General features: G+C 39.7%; 2 protein-coding genes across 4 annotated transcripts; one reads left to right on the top strand and one right to left on the bottom strand.

Moving 5' to 3' along the window:
- Positions 1-470: 470 nt before the first annotated feature.
- Positions 471-5,127, bottom strand: LOC146478532 (uncharacterized). Of its 3 annotated transcripts, XM_085112142.1 has the most exons (5): positions 4,887-5,127; positions 3,853-3,912; positions 3,276-3,299; positions 2,446-2,720; positions 471-1,836 (listed from the first exon to the last, which is right to left on the bottom strand). In XM_085112142.1, exons 3-5 carry the CDS (start codon positions 3,276-3,278, stop codon positions 1,674-1,676), a joined length of 441 nt encoding a protein of 146 aa, XP_084968268.1. In that variant the 5' UTR covers positions 3,279-3,299; positions 3,853-3,912; positions 4,887-5,127; the 3' UTR covers positions 471-1,673. The 3 variants fall into 3 exon arrangements, with proteins under 3 accessions (XP_084968268.1, XP_084968267.1, XP_084968265.1); XM_085112141.1 differs by having other exon boundaries at positions 3,853-5,127; XM_085112139.1 differs by having other exon boundaries at positions 3,276-5,127.
- Positions 5,128-7,822: 2,695 nt separating this feature from the next.
- Positions 7,823-18,502, top strand: LOC146478531 (thymus-specific serine protease-like). Its single transcript, XM_085112110.1, has 10 exons — positions 7,823-8,451; positions 9,679-9,808; positions 10,515-10,638; positions 11,612-11,689; positions 12,833-12,880; positions 13,900-14,166; positions 14,730-14,874; positions 16,457-16,642; positions 17,603-17,748; positions 18,234-18,502. The coding sequence occupies exons 1-10, from the start codon at positions 8,142-8,144 to the stop codon at positions 18,273-18,275; spliced, it is 1,476 nt and encodes a 491-aa protein (XP_084968236.1). The 5' UTR covers positions 7,823-8,141; the 3' UTR covers positions 18,276-18,502.
- Positions 18,503-18,839: the final 337 nt, after the last annotated feature.

The raw sequence follows: 18,839 nt of genomic DNA, 5'->3' as shown, positions 1-18,839 counted from the left end.
TTTCAGTCATTAACACCATGTCTGGAGACCATCACGCCAATTTATCATGGCATTCAGCAGATACTCGGAATTCAAAAGATGAAGTTGTGAAGAAATGGTATCTCAAAGAACATTTTACCATGTGTAAATTGAATGTTACAGACAAATTAAGGAAGCGAACTTGCCATGTTGAAAGCCTGAAAACTGAGGTAGTTGGTAGAAAAGATTTGTAGCTGGTAAGATTATTGGTCCTGTTTTCCAACAGCAGTAAAATACTTGACAGGGACTTTGAAGCACTGGCTGATGACCAGGTAGAGAGTGAAAGAGTACGCTTAGAAAAATTAAAAAAAAAAAAGCCCCCCAGATGCCAAAACATGTTTTATAAACTGAAACATTTCATATGATTATTTATTTATTATTTCCTTAGAATAAATATATATGCCCAGGGCTTATGTTCAGAATTTTGTGGTATATAAGGAGGTAGACACACAGAAGGTAGTAAAAATTAATTTATTGTGCTTGTATTTAAACAAAGTGTTTTGTTTAGGTTGAAGTATCTCGTAAAATATTAATTAAACAATGTTTTGCTTATAGTTATAATTTGCTGGACAGGTGCAGTTTTGTGTAGCTGTTAAAATATTGAATAAATATAAGTTTACATTACCACACATTAAAATTAAAAGACAGTATATGAAAACTGAACTTCCACTTTTCAAGTTACCGTATGCGATGCAATTAATTTAACCCCATTACATCTAGACCAGTTGTCCAAAGCCCGATGAAACCAATCCCGGATTAACATGAACTCTGATGCAAGTTTAATTAATAATCAGTTTTGCCTTTGACTTTTCTTAACCTTTAGCTTGAAATCAGCCTTTTAAAACAGTTTAAATGAGCAAGATGAAAAAGTCGATTAACTTTTTATCGTGGATTAGCGTTAATCACTTTTGAACAACCAGGTCCAGGGTTTTTTTTTTTTGTTGTCTTTTGTAATAGGGCTGGTGGACGGGGGAGGTCTGTAACTCAGCGACTATAATAATTTAAATTAAATAGCTATGACAATGACACTTGGAGGATAAATGGTATGTCCTAAGATGTTTCCTTTGAGATCCACAATGAGAAGCGATAACATCATATTATGTGGTAATTGCATCATGATTACCAAATGGTGGCCCTCTGGGATTTGCCATCTTGAATTTCTGGATTTCCCCAAAACTCCAGGAAAGTGCCAAAATTGTAAAGTAAACAAAAGTAATCAAAAGCACTAAAATAACACTTATAATTAATATGAGATAAATACATAAATTAAAGGTACTGTAAGGAAAGCAATTATTTTTTCTTTATCTCAAAATAGGATTTTCTATTTTCTGAAAAAATGGCCAGTCAAAAATTGGTTGCCATGGTAGCACCAAAGTTGATAAACACTAACCAACCACATCAAACTGTTCCCAGATAACTGTCTGAAATAGTCACCAAGTTTCTTGGTGTTTGTGCAAATATTAAAAAAGTTATTGTGGTTCAATTCCCCCCCACCCCCACCCACCCAGTCTAGATAGGGTAAAGTAGTGTTTTTTCTTTTGCAACATCACAGAGTTTTAACACTAAGTGAGTTCTGATGACATTGTTCAGAGTTCATAAAAATTTTCAGGAGTTAATTAAATGCCTCAAAAATTCCCCACTGAATGGTAACAGAATCACTGTCTGTCTTTTCCCTTTAGCTCTTTCACCATTTCTTGGAAATTGAAATCCTCTTCATCATGGTATTCAAAGTATCTTACTCCTTTGAACTCTGCCTTAACACGTTTGTTTGAACTTGCGTAAACCATCTTGTCCCAAACGCTGATGTTATCAGGGCACCTGCAAAAACCATTCTCATTTAATTTGAAATCCTTTTTGTGAAACATGGCTTTAACTTTGTGTTTAAGGGAGAAATCCTAAAGAGTGACCATGCATGCAAATGAAAGTTTCTGAGTAGACTTCCCTGGGGTACATATGGTTATCATGCCATGCAAGGTGATTCTAACTTTTGAGTCTGTCGAAGAAATCCTGATGTGTGACCATTCAAATAAAAGATAAATTGATTTAAGTTATAAGTACCTTTCCTGTAGGTGGGTTGCAGTTAAGTCTGAGAACCGGCCATTCAGACAAATAAAAATATATAATTTTAAGCAGTGCTGTGTTGCTGGTTATTATGCTGGGCTTGCAAAAACATAACAGGAAATAGTCAATCCCATAAAAAAGAGACTCTAGAACTAAGTTACCTTATTAATATTAATACAGTAAATATACAATAATTAATAAATAACATGCTACCAACTTGCGGGGAAGGGGGGGGGGGGGGCATTCCATCCTGATGTGGATTGGAACTGAGTGTCATTTTCATTAATTTTTATTTTCTCAGCAGATCTCTTTAAAAGAGTTAAAAAAACATAATTTTTTTTGACAATGCATAATAATATTACATACCAGAAAATGTATCCTACCACATCCTTCATGAAACCACTCTTACGCTGAAACCTAACATCAAAGATAATGTAACAAGGTTCGCCAAGGTTAAGAATGTCCTCTTTCATTTGGTTGAAAACCTTTTCATTTGTTTCCTGGGTGTGGTCAGGAAGTGGGTCAGCAGACTTCTCTAAGACAATCTCTTTTCTGTCCTTTATCTTCATGATTGCAAAGGCATGCTCTTGCTTGGTCTTGATAGCAGTAAAAGTGGATTTGCATTCATCTGTCACTGGAAACTAAAAAATTTGAACAAAGATATCAATGTTAACTGTATTTACCTGTGTAAAATGCGCATTTTTTCCATGAAATTAACCTCACAATTTCCGGTGCATATTAAACATGGATCAAATGGTTAAATATAACATGAAAATTAAATGGTAAAATTAACCCTCCGCCTTGGTCTCCTATCCTCTTGAAAGTCAGAGATCACACGATTTCAGTTTTGCCAATTTACCAGTCTGGTATTACCACCTGGGGACTTTGCAGAAAGAAACTTCATATCTAGATCACAAATTGAACCAAGGATTTAAAATCAAGAAAACTGTTAGAAATTCAGCTAGTGGTTGAACTAGCTGGAAAGGACTTGAGGTGAACCAGTGGCATTTCTTCATCAATTTGGCCGTGCTGCCTGTCTGTACTCCTCATGACAAATTATAGAATCTTAACCCAAGACTGACTGAATTTAATCTAACTGATTTATAAGCAGCTGTGATTAAAACGTGCATTGTTATGTCCAGTGTAATTAGCATCCAGATATAATTTTATTCAAAAAATGTTAATCTGCTACTCACCATTTTGGTATGAACTTTCTGATTCTGTAAAAAGATTAAGGCCAACATTAATTTAATTTTAATTTGTCAGCAATTATATTAACAAATCATCATTTGATTAATACGATGTGAAGTATTGCAAAAGTGCGTCACTCGTTTCCCGTTTTACAAAAAAAAAAAAAACCGACAACAACTGCAGCTTTTAAAAGTTGACCTAACCCTTAACATTAATTTTGTTAATATAGCAGTAGCGAGGAGAAGTTGTGGAAAATTCTAATTGATTAACCCTTAAAAATTAAAAGGATGGTTTGATGCTAATCATTTAAGTTGGTAATGGTTTCCTGAAAGTTTTCCTCAAATTCCTTTAATTTGGATTGTTGAACTCGCAAAAGCTGCCACTCTTCAGCAAATGGTGCTGGTTTGATAGTAACATGACAACTGTCAACTGCATATTTATCCAGAAATTAGCAACCAAGAGATGCAGCAAACCCCAGTTGGCATGAAATTTTTAAATTAAGTTATTAAAGTAACAGTATTGTCCACTAATAAATTTAAGTGAGCAAATATATTAACCTGGAAAGAAACAGCTGAGCCCTACCTGAGTAATTTGTTTCTTCCAGTCCTGGTCCTGCAGGTGTATTCTCGTCTGCACTATCTTCTAATTTGATAATGAAAGTGAATTTGCAGTTCTGTATATATACCTTCTCAGTATGATGACACGACTATGTTTAACATTGTTGTAAGAAATATTAATTATATGATTGCTCAGCAAAATTTGTGATTCCTCCACAAACGTTAAAGACTGCATCCATATAAGGGCATAATTTGGAGAGATAGCCAAGAGAAATGAAATTTTCTGACTGGTTGAATAGATGTGTTTTAAAATGCACCTGTCATGGAAATCACCTAAACTCACAGTGACTTGAGATTGAGTAAGGAGAATTTTATTCCAAGAAATCGAATGACATCTGACTCTTTTCCAGTGGCAATGATCATGAACCGTGAACTTAAGTTATTGAAAAGAAATCACTTCACAAGAGGAAGAAGAACCAGCCATTATCAATTGATCATGACATCTAGCCATATGATGTGTGTGAATTTGTCAACCGTTTAAGGCAGTTAAAGACTTTAAATTCTCCTTATATGGTTTCGTTGAAAATATTCAGTTATAAACAAACAATGGAGAAAGATTTCACACAATAAATACGTTATTTCCTAGCTCGTAAACGTGTGAAGATACACTTTTCCTGACTGACGTACAAAATGATCATTGTTGATGACAGCTGGTTTGTCAGGTTTTGAGAAAATTAGGCAGCATCAGCCATACGCTTAGAACGGTAATGAATGTTGTTATAAGGCCTAACTGATATAATTACACTTACATTTAAAAACCCAGTACCAACAAATATATATGCTTAAATATTGGCACTTATTTATACCCTCCGAAAAGTCTGCCTAACTTGTTACTAAATTGCAGTTTTTCAGACCACAACATATATCCAGTCGTTTTAAACCAAAATCTTGAACATATTAAGGTATTAAGGCGTAAGTCTACGTGAAATAATGTATTTTGTTGAGTTCTACCAAAAACGATGTTGAAAGCGCCAATTTTTGACCGACCGTAAACATTACCTTATAAGGCAACGATGCGTTCACCTGTTCGTGACATTCATGGCTACGTTCAAGCCATCATCAACGCACGTACGTAAATAAAATAGCTATGTATCGTACGCGTTTATAGTTGGTGCATTTGCCCTTGTTGTTTATTTATTTATTTTGAAGATTAAAGGGAACAGGCGCTTGGAACAGGGAAGTGCGACAACCATAAATTAAATTAAATGCAAATTTGGCGCGCGATGAAGGCTGCAGCTAGCCAAAGCTCCGTAAAAACTAAAATCTTACTTTAAGGGCCTCTTCATATGATCCCGGTTGACCGGGCTAGCCCGCTTACCGAGATCTCGCCTCATTCCTATTTCTTTTGTAAAAAATTCGATGTGTTCATATGAGAAGGCGGGCCAGCCCGGTTACCGAGATCTCGGTTTCAGCGACCGAGATCTCGGGAGTCCGGGACGAAAATTTTCTCATATGAACACGGTATCCCGGTTACCGGGATGAAGTCTATAACCAAACATTCACGTCTTAGAACGGATATATTTGATTATTACGGCTCATTTCTGAGATGTTCTAGTTCAAAATAATTCCTTTTCGTAGTAGAGATAAAGATATAATAATTTTGAGGTTTGTAGAGCCGATAAAAATGAAAAATTCTTGCCGGGCTTGTTCGTTAAATGTCACGCTCGATTGACCGCGTCACCACTTTTCATCTCGGTAACCGAGATGAAATTTCCCATATGAACGGACTGCAAAATTCATCCCGCTTACCGAGCCATCCCGGTAACCGGGATCATATGAAGAGGCCCTAAGACGTTTTTTACACTTAATTCTGGTGCTGTGGTAAGACAGCGCGTAAATCTCATTTGAAGACGATTTATCTTAGGATAAGACGACTTTCTTCTTATTTATACGATGATGGCGTCTTAGATTAAGATGATTTTTTCTTAGATTCAAAGTGCTGTGGTAAGTCATATTTTCATCTTAACTCAAGATTTGAACAATCTTATTCTAGATGCTTTAGAATCTCAATTTAAGTTTCGAAGCAAGGAAGAAATCCTCAATCTAACTGCAACGGTCACTATTAAGCCTACATTCAAAAACAGGGAGCGTTTAATACTGTTAAGCTTGAACATGATACATGCAGCAATGAAAACACAACAAATTTCAATCCATAGTACTTTATTAAAACCAAATCTGAAATGACACAACTTATACAAATCCGCTTACCGTAAATTCGCAGGAAAACAGGTCTGGCCGCGGCATTTTAGATACTGTTTTGTTGGTCTTAAAAGTCCCGTAAATTATAAACTTTGCATTGCAGATTGTCTGAATTGTCACTACATTCATTCCTTTGATCGGCGACGCAGCAGAATTGCAGGACTCATCTTGGTTTTCAAAAAACAGGCGGTTTAGAAAGCGACAGTAATTTCTTCATTCCATTTTCATTCCGCTGAGTGTGCAGTGCATGCTGTTAAGTTCGTGTATAGTTACAACGTTTAGCCGAGGCTTTAGACCGTATTTGATGTCCAGATGTCTTCTCATTTGAATATTGAAGTTGTTGTCTCGAAATTCTTGTAAATTCTCCACTCTCCGCTGCTTGAAAAATATTAACGGCTTGTTTTAAGTCTGAACAAGGTGAGAGTTTGCGATGGATCAAAGCTCCAGACTCCAGCCCAGACTCCGTGTCTGCAGAGTTTGGATCAAAATCAACCAATCAGAAGAGAAGTCCTGTTCCCTATGAGGTCTGCATTTTTTTAATGAACCAATCAGGAAGGGCATTCCAAAATTTGGATCCTTTTGTGTTGGAATTTTCTATTTCTTCCAAGTTAGCCTTTTTTTATTTATTTTATTTTTACCGAGACTAAAATGGTGAGAGTAGAGATCGGCGTATTAAATCGCCGATATCTGGCATTTCAGATATCGGCGATTAAATTCGCCAAATGTGCCCGTTCCCGCGATTTTTTTTACGCTCATCGCTGCGAATTGCCAGTAAAGTCAATCAGTCAGGTTGGGCGGGTTTATCGCCAATCTCGTACCCAGAGTCTTCAGGCTTTTTGGTCAGCGGGGCAACGCCGGGAAGACTCTGGGGACATCAAAAAAATTCAATTTTTTTGATTGGCTGTTCCGAAACGGTTTCCATTGTTTTACCGCAGAAATCCTGCGGTAATAAAATTCGATGTCCCCAGAGTCTTCCCGGCGTTGCCCCGCTGACCAAAAAGCCTGAAGACTCTGGGTACGAGATTGGTTTATCGCATGAACAACGCCGCGATCGGCGAAAAAAAATCGCCAGGTGTGTCCGCAGCAATCGGTGGCGAAAATCACTTGCGATTTCCGCTGGCGATCCTGGCGGTATTGTAGGCGCGCGTGAAATAATTTTTTTTTGGCGGCGGAGCTGCTAGAAGCGAGCGGCGAAGCCACGAGAAATACAAGAAATGTAATTTAATGTCCCCCTGTCCATTCTCCTCTCGCTTTTAGCGGCTCACGCGCGCCTACAATACCGCCAGCTACGCAGGCTACTGGCGATCAAATTCGCTGCGATCGTCGTATAAAATGCCAGGTGTGTCGCCAGCTTAAGGCGTATTGCATCTTACGTAGGATGGCAGTATCTTATAGCCTCCTTAGGCGTCTTAAAATTTCCACAAGACCAAAAAACGTCTTAAAATAAGGACCCCATCGACTCAGATTAATATAATTAAGACTGGTCTTTCTTAAAGTAAGATGCCTCAATGTTGATTAAGATAAGCACTTGTCAAATGAAGACGATTTAAAGACAATATTTAAGACGATCTTTTATCTTATATACTAACTGAGACTCCGATAGTCTTCATTTGAGATCTCCTGTGTTAAAATAAGATGATCACCGTCTCAATTTAATGTGGTGGTGGTCTTGCATAAGACGGGAAACGTAAGGTAAAATCTTAGTTTAAGATTTTAGTTTTTACGGAGAGGGTATCGTAACTTCTTTCACTTCTAACAACATTCCTTAAACCATCATTATGGGATACAATGAAATTACACAGCAGCTTGTTATTTCTTAGTTATTAAAATTACACAAAGCATCGCGACGTCAAGTCCTGACTAGCGAACCGCTACACAGAAAAACACCAAGCATCGACGGCGTGACGAAGCAAATAGCGTGACATTGAAGTAAAAAGATTAACATACGTCAAAGTGGCGTGACAAAATGATCTATACCGAGAAAATCACGAGATGATCAGCGGGTTGATATCAGCACTGTTATAGTTTCAGCTGCTTTCTGAGCATTCCCTAAACATGTCGCGCTTGATTTTCCCTTGCTTACTCTTCTTTATCTTCGTCCGTTGCGGTCGGTGCCTACAAACTGAGATGTTTTACAAGTTCCGCGAACTTGTTCATCGGCATCAGTATTCGCTTCATGCGCGAAATGACCCAATCGAGGAACACACGATCGAGCAACCACTGGACCACTTTGAAGTTGAACAGGAACAAGCTACGTTTAAACAGCGTTATTGGGTGAATGCTAAGTACTGGAGGAAGCCTAACGGCCCGGTTTTCCTGTACATCGGAGGAGAATTTGAGATGTCTGGGGGCTATATTGACTTTGGTATGTACCAGTAATTTACTTCCTTCCAGTTTCACTTTATCAACATGCGTCCTGCCTTTGAGAGTTACGAAGGGATAAAAGCGATAAGCGATACGACCCTGAAAATTGACGACATAGGACTTCCTAACAAGCGTCAAACGACTCAACTGGGTCGCTAAAATACAGCAGTTACACAATAACCAACACCAGAAGGGTGCATTTTACCACGTTAGCACTGTGTCTATTTGAAGGGACTTCTGACTCCCTCATTCCCAGAGGGAGTGGGGGGGGGGGGGGGGGTGTTCTCAGCAAGGTTTTTCACAGCGAGGCTCCACCTAAAGGCCCAAATCCTTCCCTTTTATCGTCGGTAGTGATTTCCCTTGTTTTCGCTTCCGCAAATGGGTTTGAGAAATATATATTTCAAGAAATCCACAAGCGCATTTGATAGCCGACGGATTCCTCTCCCCCCCCCCCCCCCCCCTCTCCCGCATCTCTCACTGTGCAAGACGCATGATATCTCCGTCATGCAATGACTTTGTTTAAAAAGTCATCTCTTACCCATTTTGTCGCTTCTCTTTTATTAGATAAATTTCGTCCTTTAGAAAATTTTGTTTCTCCTGGTTGAAAAAACTGAACAAATTGAGAATCTGTGACTACTTCCGTGTATGTTCCAAGTGAGTACGAGAGGCAAACGAAGGCCTGCTTCGTCTCCCCGGAAGCTATCGTTCGCCTCTTGCACTTGCTTGGAAAGGAAACGGACCACTTGTATGTTTTGTGACTCTATTTGTAACTGAAGGGAACTAGGATGTTTCATAAGCACAATTTACAACGTCGTGAACTGTAGTCTTGGTGCCAATGGATATTGTTTCAAATTCTTATGGGTGAAATTTTAAATCTATGAATTCGCGGCGTAGTCGATAGATCTTCCAGCTCAAACTCATCTGAGAATGTACTGTTCGATATATCACAGCTTCGAAGACCTGATATTGTTTGAAAAAATAAATTTGGCCGAACGAAACTTGCAGTGAAAAACGGAAGGATCGGGACGAGAAACCATTAAAAAAAGAAACGAAAAAAAAAAAAAGGACAGAAATAGGGTATTTACTCGAGCCCTCGGGACACCGTTACTGGTAACCTCCAGGTAAAATTTGTAGTATAACGTGACGACCTAAAATGATTCCCTTGTGCTGTCTATTCAGCCAATCAGAGCGCGTGTTAATTTAGTTTTTTTTTGTGAACATGTTTCAGGACACATTGTTGAACTAGCAGAAAAGTATGGTGGGTTAATCTTTGGTGTGGAGCATCGCTTCTATGGCTTAAGTACATTTGAAAACTGTTTGGAGACCGAAAACTTGCGGTACCTTTCTAGTCAACAAGCGTAAGTATTTACCAACTTTATTGCGTTTGATTTTTGTTCAACGAAAGGGGGTAGGCCCGTTAAACGATATGATTTTTAGGAGGGTGCCTGCTTTTCTTACTGCTTGTATGTTCTGCGTATCTCCCATTTGGTACGAAAAAGTATGTTTTATTAAGGACGGTGCCTCATAACTCAAAGTTAGTTTTGCACTGTTTATGACCATGCGCGCGAAAGGAAAAGCTTAGCAATGGTCATTGGAATCCAAAAAAGAAGATTGTAGGTAACCACGCATTTTTTTTTTTTTTGTTGTTGTTTTTTTTGGAGATAATTGAGCTGCATAGTTGTTTCTCTGAAAAATGCGTATTAACCTACTTTCTTCGATGTGGGTTTAAATAGCCCTTGCTAACCTTCTTTTCCCGTATAAATCGGGCATAATCCCCCCCCCCCCCCCCCCCACAAAAATAAAAGGAACACTCTCAATCGTAGTTGGTTTAGTGTGAACCGTCTGCTTTACATTTCTACGTTGACGCTTTTCAAATAAGTGCCGCTGTGGCACTTAAGTGCTTCAAATGACCGCTACGGCGCTTAAATACAGACCTTTTCAAAGCTGCATTTCCCATGCGCGTGAAGGTACCTTTGGAGTTGCGATTTGATTCGGTGCATTGATATTACCAACAACAACAACAATTCTTCTGCTGTGAAATATAACTAGTTTGTTTAATAACAGCTTGGCTGACCTGGCCGAATTTTGTGTCTTTGCCCGGAAATTCTACAACATGACCGACGAGAATAAGTGGATTGCATATGGAGGCTCCTACCCAGGATCCCTTGCGGCGTGGTTCAGACTCAAGGTAGGTACATGAGCCTATATCATCCGTTGTAACACTTTGCATGGCAATTGCGATCTCAAACTATATGAATCTACAATTAATCACATGAATTAATTAAAAGCTTGGCCAAATTGCTCGCAATTTAATGTGTGGATTTGCATCGCTTTTGAGCAAGTAAACAAGCGTTTTTCGCTTATTGACACCCCAACGCTACGAGGCGAAGTTTGGTTTCTCACTTGGCTGCATACAAGAGACTATTATGAAATTGGCGTTATGAGAGTCAACTTTCCTTGCTATGCCATGGGGGGGGGGGGGTAGCATGTGGGGGGGGGGGGGAAAGAAAATTGCGAGCAAATAATGAAGCGAGTGAATAAGAGAGAGAAGGCGAGAGAACTTTTGGCAATATAAACGGAGCAATGAACAAACAACTGAAACAATGGAGCGGCGTATGTGAAATATAGGTCCGGCTTCTAATAATTTTTTGTTCGCGCCAGTCTTGGCTGCTCGCCACTATTCTCCACCTGGCTACACATAAGGCTGCAAGAGCCGAAAGTACAATACTGTTGTCCTGGAGCCGATCAAAGTGTCCGTCTGGCCTAATATAATCGTGTTTCCCGTACTTGGTAGTTTATCATTGAGTTGTTACTGTTGTCATTTTGCTTCCCAAGACAAGAAATTTGGCTCTATTTTTTCCTATCTCGACACAACAGGTGATGGGAATATTGGGTGATAACTAGCCTAGTTTCCTATCCCGGGCAGTAGTAACTGCTGTATTTTCTACATGTTTCTGAAATCGGAGTCGAGCGCCAGCCGTCTGGGCGGCCGTGTTCATGCAGCTTCCACCCTGTGGGCTACCTGTGGCTTTGTTAAACGCCGACCGTGTAGGTATCCTGTGGCAGTGTTCCACTTTACCATTGACCAATGATTGTAAAGACATTCTGCAGAATCTCCGTCGAGAATGTTTTAAGGAGTTCTTCGTTCTTTCTTGTTACAGTATCCTCACCTGGTGTCGGCAGCAGTTGCATCTTCAGCTCCGGTTCAAGCCAAGACTGATTTCCAAGGATATAACAATGTAAGCCATAAATGACTCACCGTATCCTGTTATCCCTTCAAACGTTCCTAAGCCCTCTTGTGTACTGTTCGAGGGACAAGTCCCCGTAGCAAAAACCACCCTAGGGAGAAGGGGGTGGTGAACTTCAGCAACTATTCCAGGGTACTTAGCTCTTTAGGATATTCCATGCATGTTCTTTGGGGGAGCAGGGATGGCTGAGAGCACTCGCCTCTCACCAATGTGGCCCGGGTTCGATTCCCGGACTCGGCGTCATATGTGGGTTAAATTTGTTGTTAGTTCTCGTCCTTGCTCTGAGAGGTTTTCCCCCGGGTACTTCGGTTTTCCCCTCTCCTCAAAACCCAAAACTTCTAAATTCCAATTCGATCTGGAAAGTGTCCCCAATTAGTGCTCTGCACTAAATACATTGACCTTTAAATAAAGTGATTTTTTTTAAGTGCCCGCTTACACATGCGAGTTTTGAATCAACTTTCCTCGTACTTCACTTCAATTTTTCTCGCGGAAGTCTTCAACTCCAAATAGCACGGTCGTGTAAACCAGCTGCAATTTCAGTGAAATATCACTGTACGTTTTGGGAGAAATCCTGCAAATTTGCATCAAGTTTCAAACATGTTCGAAAACCTTGCGACATCGTGGCGATAACTCGCTCTCAAATCGCCGTTAGTTTACACACTCCATTTAAAACTACTTGAGCGCGATAAAAGTTGCATTCAGAAAGTGCGGCAAAAAAGCACAAAATTGCATGTGTAAAACGGGCCTTTTCAAGGATTAGTCCCAGCAACAATTCCCTGCGATTCGTCCCTTTGTGTGTGTCGACCTTGAGGGTATCTGGCGGCCCTTATAGTGGCCCAGATGAAACAATTATGTATCCAACCAACTCAGATAGCTTCTTACAGGATGCACTTGTCGGTTTGAGCCTTTCGTTGTTTTTTTAAAACGACGTTTTAGCAACAGCAATGATGATGAAACTTGAAGGCGAACAGAATATCCTTTTCTTTTCCTGTTTTAGAATTAAAATTGTAACGTTTTCTGACAATGACGTAGTTCTCATAAATTTGTTCAAATTGTATCGGTCTTGAAATTGCATTAAGACTTCGGGTTGAAGTACTGCCGAGTGACGCATTTTGTTTTGTTTTTTTCTTTTAGGTTGTTGCCAGTAGTTTCGCCTCAAAATTGGTTGGTGGATCTGACAAAGTAAGACTTCATTCCATTCTAGTGCACAGTCTTATCTAACAGTCTCAGTGCGAGACGCTTTATGGTTTGTTGGATCTCAGGGCACTGGTCATAACAAGTTTGTTCGAAGAGGACACCTTGTCTGGAGTAGGGGGGTTATCAAAGACACCACCTGTCTCATGAACATTACCAAAAGTTTCATTGGCTTTAAAATTTTAGTTGACATATAAAAATATTCAGCTAGCACGAGTCAGCATTGCTAGATAAAAAAAGGGAGGTTTGAACCTTATTGTCATTTTTTTCCTGCTGGATTAGGGTTAGGGGTGGCTATGCAAAAAATACACCATTTTGAGGTTGAGGACGGGGGATGCAGGCAGAGACCACCATCTGTTTTGTGGTTTGCTGGGTCCTGTTCGAGTATAGTAGTTTTGACCACTTCCTTTAACTTACATTGCATCTTGGCCAAAATATCACCGGGATGAAAGCTGGTCATAGGTCCCTCTGGCATCGGAAGCTCGTTAACCACTTTCTCTTTAGCTAGTCGTCGGAGCAAGGCGGTGGTTTTACCTTCCTCGAAGTCAAAGCCAAAGCATTTGGTCGTAAGTTCAAACGAATAGCACAGAGCGGTTTTCATTTTGAATGTCGTAAAATCAGAACGAGAAAAAGCCACTTTAACGCGAACAACATGTTGGCTAATCAGAACTCGAAGCAAATTCATGTAACCGGCGCCAAGCGCGGGAAAACGCGTACGAGCAAGTCATGGTTCCTTTTGGTTTTGTTTCTCATTGGTCGAGCGCGAGTTTCACTAACCAATCACAGAGCGCTGTAAAGCAAAACCAAATTACCCAGGTTGCCACTCAGTTGAAAACCACTCTATACTACAAATTTAGTTTTGTGTAGTGTATCTCCCTGTTTGAAGTTTCGCTGATTGTTTTAATGAATGCGATACGTCACCACCTTCACAAAAAAACAAACAAACAAACAACATAACTGCGCGCATACTTCCCACAAAGTAATCTATATTTTTCACTCCTTTCCAGTGTCGTGACAACATTAACAACGCGTTTGACTACGTGGATCAGCTGATTGCAAAGAACGAATTCGAAACATTGGAGCACAATTTTTCTTCTTGCTTTCATATCTCCAACCCAAATGACACCTGGCTTTTCACACAGACTCTTGCGAATATTTTTGACGGGATAGTTCAGTACAATGAACAATCTGGTGGATTCGACATTGCCTCGGTGTGTCAGTACATGAACGATATGTCCCAGACACCTTATGAAAATCTGGTCCTATTTTTTCAGGTAAAGAAATATTCCGTTTATTTTTTTTAAATCGCTTTTCTAGAAATATAGTAATAGAAATTTGTGATGGTGGCAACATTGACGGCGATGTTAGTGATGGTGATGGAAATGATGACGGTGATGATGAATATCATGGCAATGATAATGTTGATGTGGATGATGATGATGATGATAATGATGACGGTGATGATGATGGCGATGATGATGATGATGATGATGATGATGATGATGATGACGATGATGATGATGATGATGATGGTGATGGATGATGATGATGATGATAATGATGATGATGGTGATGAAAATGATAATGATGATGATGATGACGATGATGATGATGATCATGATGATAAGAATGATGATGACGATGATGATGATTATGATGATGATAATGATGATGATGGTGATGATGACGATGATGATGATGATGATGATGATGATGATGATGATGATGATAATGATGATGATGGTGATGATGATGATGGTGATGATGATGATGATGATAATGATGATGATGGTTGTGCTGGCGATTATTATTGTAATTTTGGATACTTTTTTGTCAGCGCTATCTCACTTTCATGAAGCTTCCATGTCTGAACACCAACTACACAAACTACCTGGAAACATTAAGAAACACTACCCAAGATCCAACGGGGGCAGCTATGATTCGCCAGTGGACCTATCAGACGTGCGCCCAGTTTGGATACTGTATGTATAATTTAATTGTTTAGATTTTCCAATGCTAATCCTGATCAATCAAATGCCTCCGGTTTCCTTGTCCCAGATACCACTCGCCATTCAAGGTGGCGACGAAAGGCACTTGGAAGACAGCTTCTCAAACTTATTAATAATTCAAAAGCCAAAGACAAAAGAAATCATTTACCGTGACGTGTTTGGATATCTGATGAAAAACTCCTCGTTTTGGCATCCTTAATTTCTCCTCCGAAATCAGTTTGTTTGAGAAGTTATATCAAACACTCGTCACAGTGTTTCATCAAAATATCAAAAACCTCTAAGTTCGTCAAAAATACTCTGCTACGCGTCGTATTTTCAACTCTCTTCTCGGTATTTGATATCAGCATCTGATGAAACATTGTGTCTCGTGTTTGACATATTACATTTAACATAGCCAGAAAACTTCCAAAAGCATTCTCAAACTCTTTGGCAATGCCTGCAGGAAAACAAATTAAAGGAAATGACTACCTTGAAGGAGGTTTGGAAATGTGATCCTAATTATCATCAAATTTGGTGAACGTTTGCTCTGAATTTCTTCAAGAATTATTACTAGTTTGAGAAGCTATATCAAACACTCGAAAGAATGTTTGATCCGATTTTCAAGCTCCTCAAAGTAGTTTAAAAAACCTGGCTGCGCCTCGTTTTTTCAACCGACTTCTCGGTGTTTGGAAATCGGATGAAACACTGCCGTAGAATTTAGGAGAAACTAATATTAGGCCGTCTAAATTAGACCTGAATATTTACATTTCTATGTAGTGTCAACAATCCCATGACGTAGAAATAGTAATAACAAGAGGCAGTGGGAGCCTGGGCCAGATTCAAGAAGCCCTCCTAAGTTAAGGAACGCAGCAGTGCGTACTTTTGCTACTGCGCGTACGTTCTGCGCATCTCACGATGGTCCGTGTAAAGGTGGTGCCCGCTTAGACAGAGGTAATTTTGCGCGGTTTAGAAGTACGCGGGAAAAGCAGATCTTGACAAGGGTTTGTGAGATCCGGAGAAAATTAGGGGTAACCATGCATTTTTCAGAGATAATTAAGCTTCAGAGTAAAAAGTAGCGAGATTAAATCATGACGTTTCGTTGACGGCATGTCATCATTATCCAATGCAAATTGTTATAAGTTCAGTATCGTTATATAAAGAAAGGAAGGATGGTGACATGTCGTCGCCTAAACGTCATGTTTTAATCTCGCTACTTTTTATTCTGAAATGTTTTTTGAAATCCTTCTTTATTAGAAATTAAGCTTCAATTTGGGAAAAAATTCCATACGTTGTTTTGTATTTTGGCACTTTTTCGAATTATTGTTGTTTAATTATCTCTTAAAAAATGCTTGGTTACCCCAGTTTTCTTTTTGGATTCCAATAGCCCTTACTAAGATCTGGTTTTCTCGCATAGTCATAAACCGCGCAAAAATACTTCGGTATTAGTAGGCACCGTCCTTAAGGTCTATCTTATGTAATGTTTCTTAAGAATAGGCTGTTGTTATTCCAACAGGAGACTTTTTCAAAAAACAGTACTTAGCTGGTAATACTTCAGCTGCTATATTTTCTCCCTCAGATCAGACTTGTGAGCACAATTCCAGTTGTGTCTTCTCTACTCAGTTACCTGATCTCATTCATGATCTCGGCATGTGCTCTGAAGTCTTCGACATTCCTCCTAAAGAGGTTTACGAGAGAGTAGCATTTACCAATGCGTACTATGGAGGAAACAGGCCGAAAGGCTCAAGAATTATCTTTGTCAACGGTGAGGATTTCCAGACGCAAAGTGTTGGTTATTTATCCAGCAAAGTTCCCGCGGGACTCGAAGGCCCGCGCGAACAGCCACAGTCTCATAAAATGAATGCGAGTCGCTTTGAACGGTCACGATTTCTTTTACAATGAGTTGTTTTTTGGGAGCTACGCGATCAAGCTACGCGTATACGTGGTTTGTATCAACAAGCAAATTCGTTTTCTTAATCTAACCGCATCAACAGCTTCACAGGTTTTATAGCGGCTACCAGGTAATGGAAAACCCAGGAGAGTTAGATCGACAACGTTGGAATTGAGGAAAATTTAAATAGCCTGCGAGAAAATTCTTCGGAGGAGAGCTGAGCTTGCTCTCGACCAAAATTTCAGCGTTAGAACAACTTTTAACAGTAACATACCACAGGAAAGAACTTCTCAGTAGCTTCAGAGGTTGAATGGTAACTGTTAGGCTCAATGGATGGACGCCGAGTGTCATATAATTAGAAAAGAGTACCACAGTATCGCTCAATACTTATAGCTTATACCTTATTCCAGAGAAATGATCAAACGCAGCTTTTATTTATGGAGATTTGGTGACCCGTACGATAGACCGGGAGATTTCGAGACTTCACGGGTAATCCCGAGAGCTGGAAACTATACACCCCAAGAGAGCTTCAGGGCTGAGTTGCTCGAAGCATGGGTAGCGCTAACCATTGGTTAAGAGGTATTAAAACCTATAGGTTGTCATGGTGTTTAACCCGGGTTAGTGCTAACCATGTTTCGAGCAACTGGGCCCAGAAATGCATTCATAGTGCACAGCTAGCCACACTGAAACTCAATCTTTTGGCCAGTCGACGTATTTATTTTTGTATTCTAACTTTGGTAATCTAACGAAAAGCTGCACTCTTCAGAGGAGGTGGTGAACGTAAAACAATGAGTAAATTTTTTTGATGTCGTTTTTCAAATCTATTCTGCGCAGGCTCCATAGACCCTTGGCATGCACTCAGTGTACTTACAAACCAAACGTCGGCTGAAGTGGCCATTTTAATCCCTGGAACCTCGCACTGTGCCAACATGAATTCGGATACACCAAAGGACCCGCCAGCCTTAAGGCAAGCTAGACAGGTGCGTGCAGTTGTATTGAACAGTTTCTTATAACGGCTGTTATTAAACCAGAATCAATTAGTCACATCTGACTAATCACCATTTAAAAAAACAAGCGATAACTTTTGACTGGTCCAAGAAAGCGCGGGACAGCCTCGTCCCCAAGGCCTTTCCGTCGTGGAAAGCAGCGATGGCCCTGGGGAAGAGTTTGAAGGTGAGAAAGCCTGCGAATATGGCGGCTTCTCATCGCTCTCCACTGCTAGGCGCCGGGAATTCCGGGTTACATGCAGTAGTGTAAGGCGAGGTAAAACGCTTGCAAGTCAAAATCACGATTTTGGGTTCTTTTTTTAACAACATTGATATCCACAGTTAATCTCGTACCCCGATCTCAGTCGTGGGAGATCTGGGTACGAGATTAATCCACAGTTGCCGTACGGCTTACATTCAGTTTTATTTTTCTTATATTAGAATGTCCAGTCATTAAAACCTTTCTGTTCCCTTTGTAGGAGGTTGCCCGTCTCATCGGTGAGTGGTTAGTCGGTCGCTGATTTGCCAGCACGACAGAATGTTCCCGGATGACGATAGCAACCACAGTCATCCCAATCTCGGGTTAAGAGCATCAGTCGAAAGGGGAACTGCTTTTGTGTTCAATGTAAAATTAAAAATGCCCTATTTCAATACTAACTGTTAAAAGACCACATGTTACTGTTTACTGTAAACCAACCGAAATTTGCACTATAGCCCCGGAGGGCTTATTAAATGCCTTTATAGAAAATTGATGCTCCATGATTTTTTTCCTCGATCTAAAACAAAAAAGGTGAATTTAAATCGCGTTCATTCAATTTTCAATATAAGTTAAAGCCTTGTTAATTACTATCATTTTGAAACCAAGATCTTTACCCTGTTCTTCGGATGCCGTCCGTTTGTATTGATACACATCAGCTTTCCATGATTCCGCATTTATTCTACTGAACAATACCGCAAGTTAAAATTTGTTTTCAGAATTATTTTCGTATGGTTCAATTTATTGCGGAGAGAATGCCTTTGGAATCATTAACGCACTCTTTTTCGATAAATCTATCTTGACGAATCCTTCGCAATCGCAGCAGCTT

The sequence above is a fragment of the Pavona decussata genome, unplaced genomic scaffold (genome assembly GCF_977016875.1).
Source record: "Pavona decussata unplaced genomic scaffold, jaPavDecu1.1 SCAFFOLD_64, whole genome shotgun sequence".
NCBI lineage: Eukaryota > Metazoa > Cnidaria > Anthozoa > Scleractinia > Agariciidae > Pavona > Pavona decussata.
The sequence above is the reverse complement of the archived record's forward strand: the minus strand, read 5'-3'. Positions and strand labels throughout refer to the sequence as shown.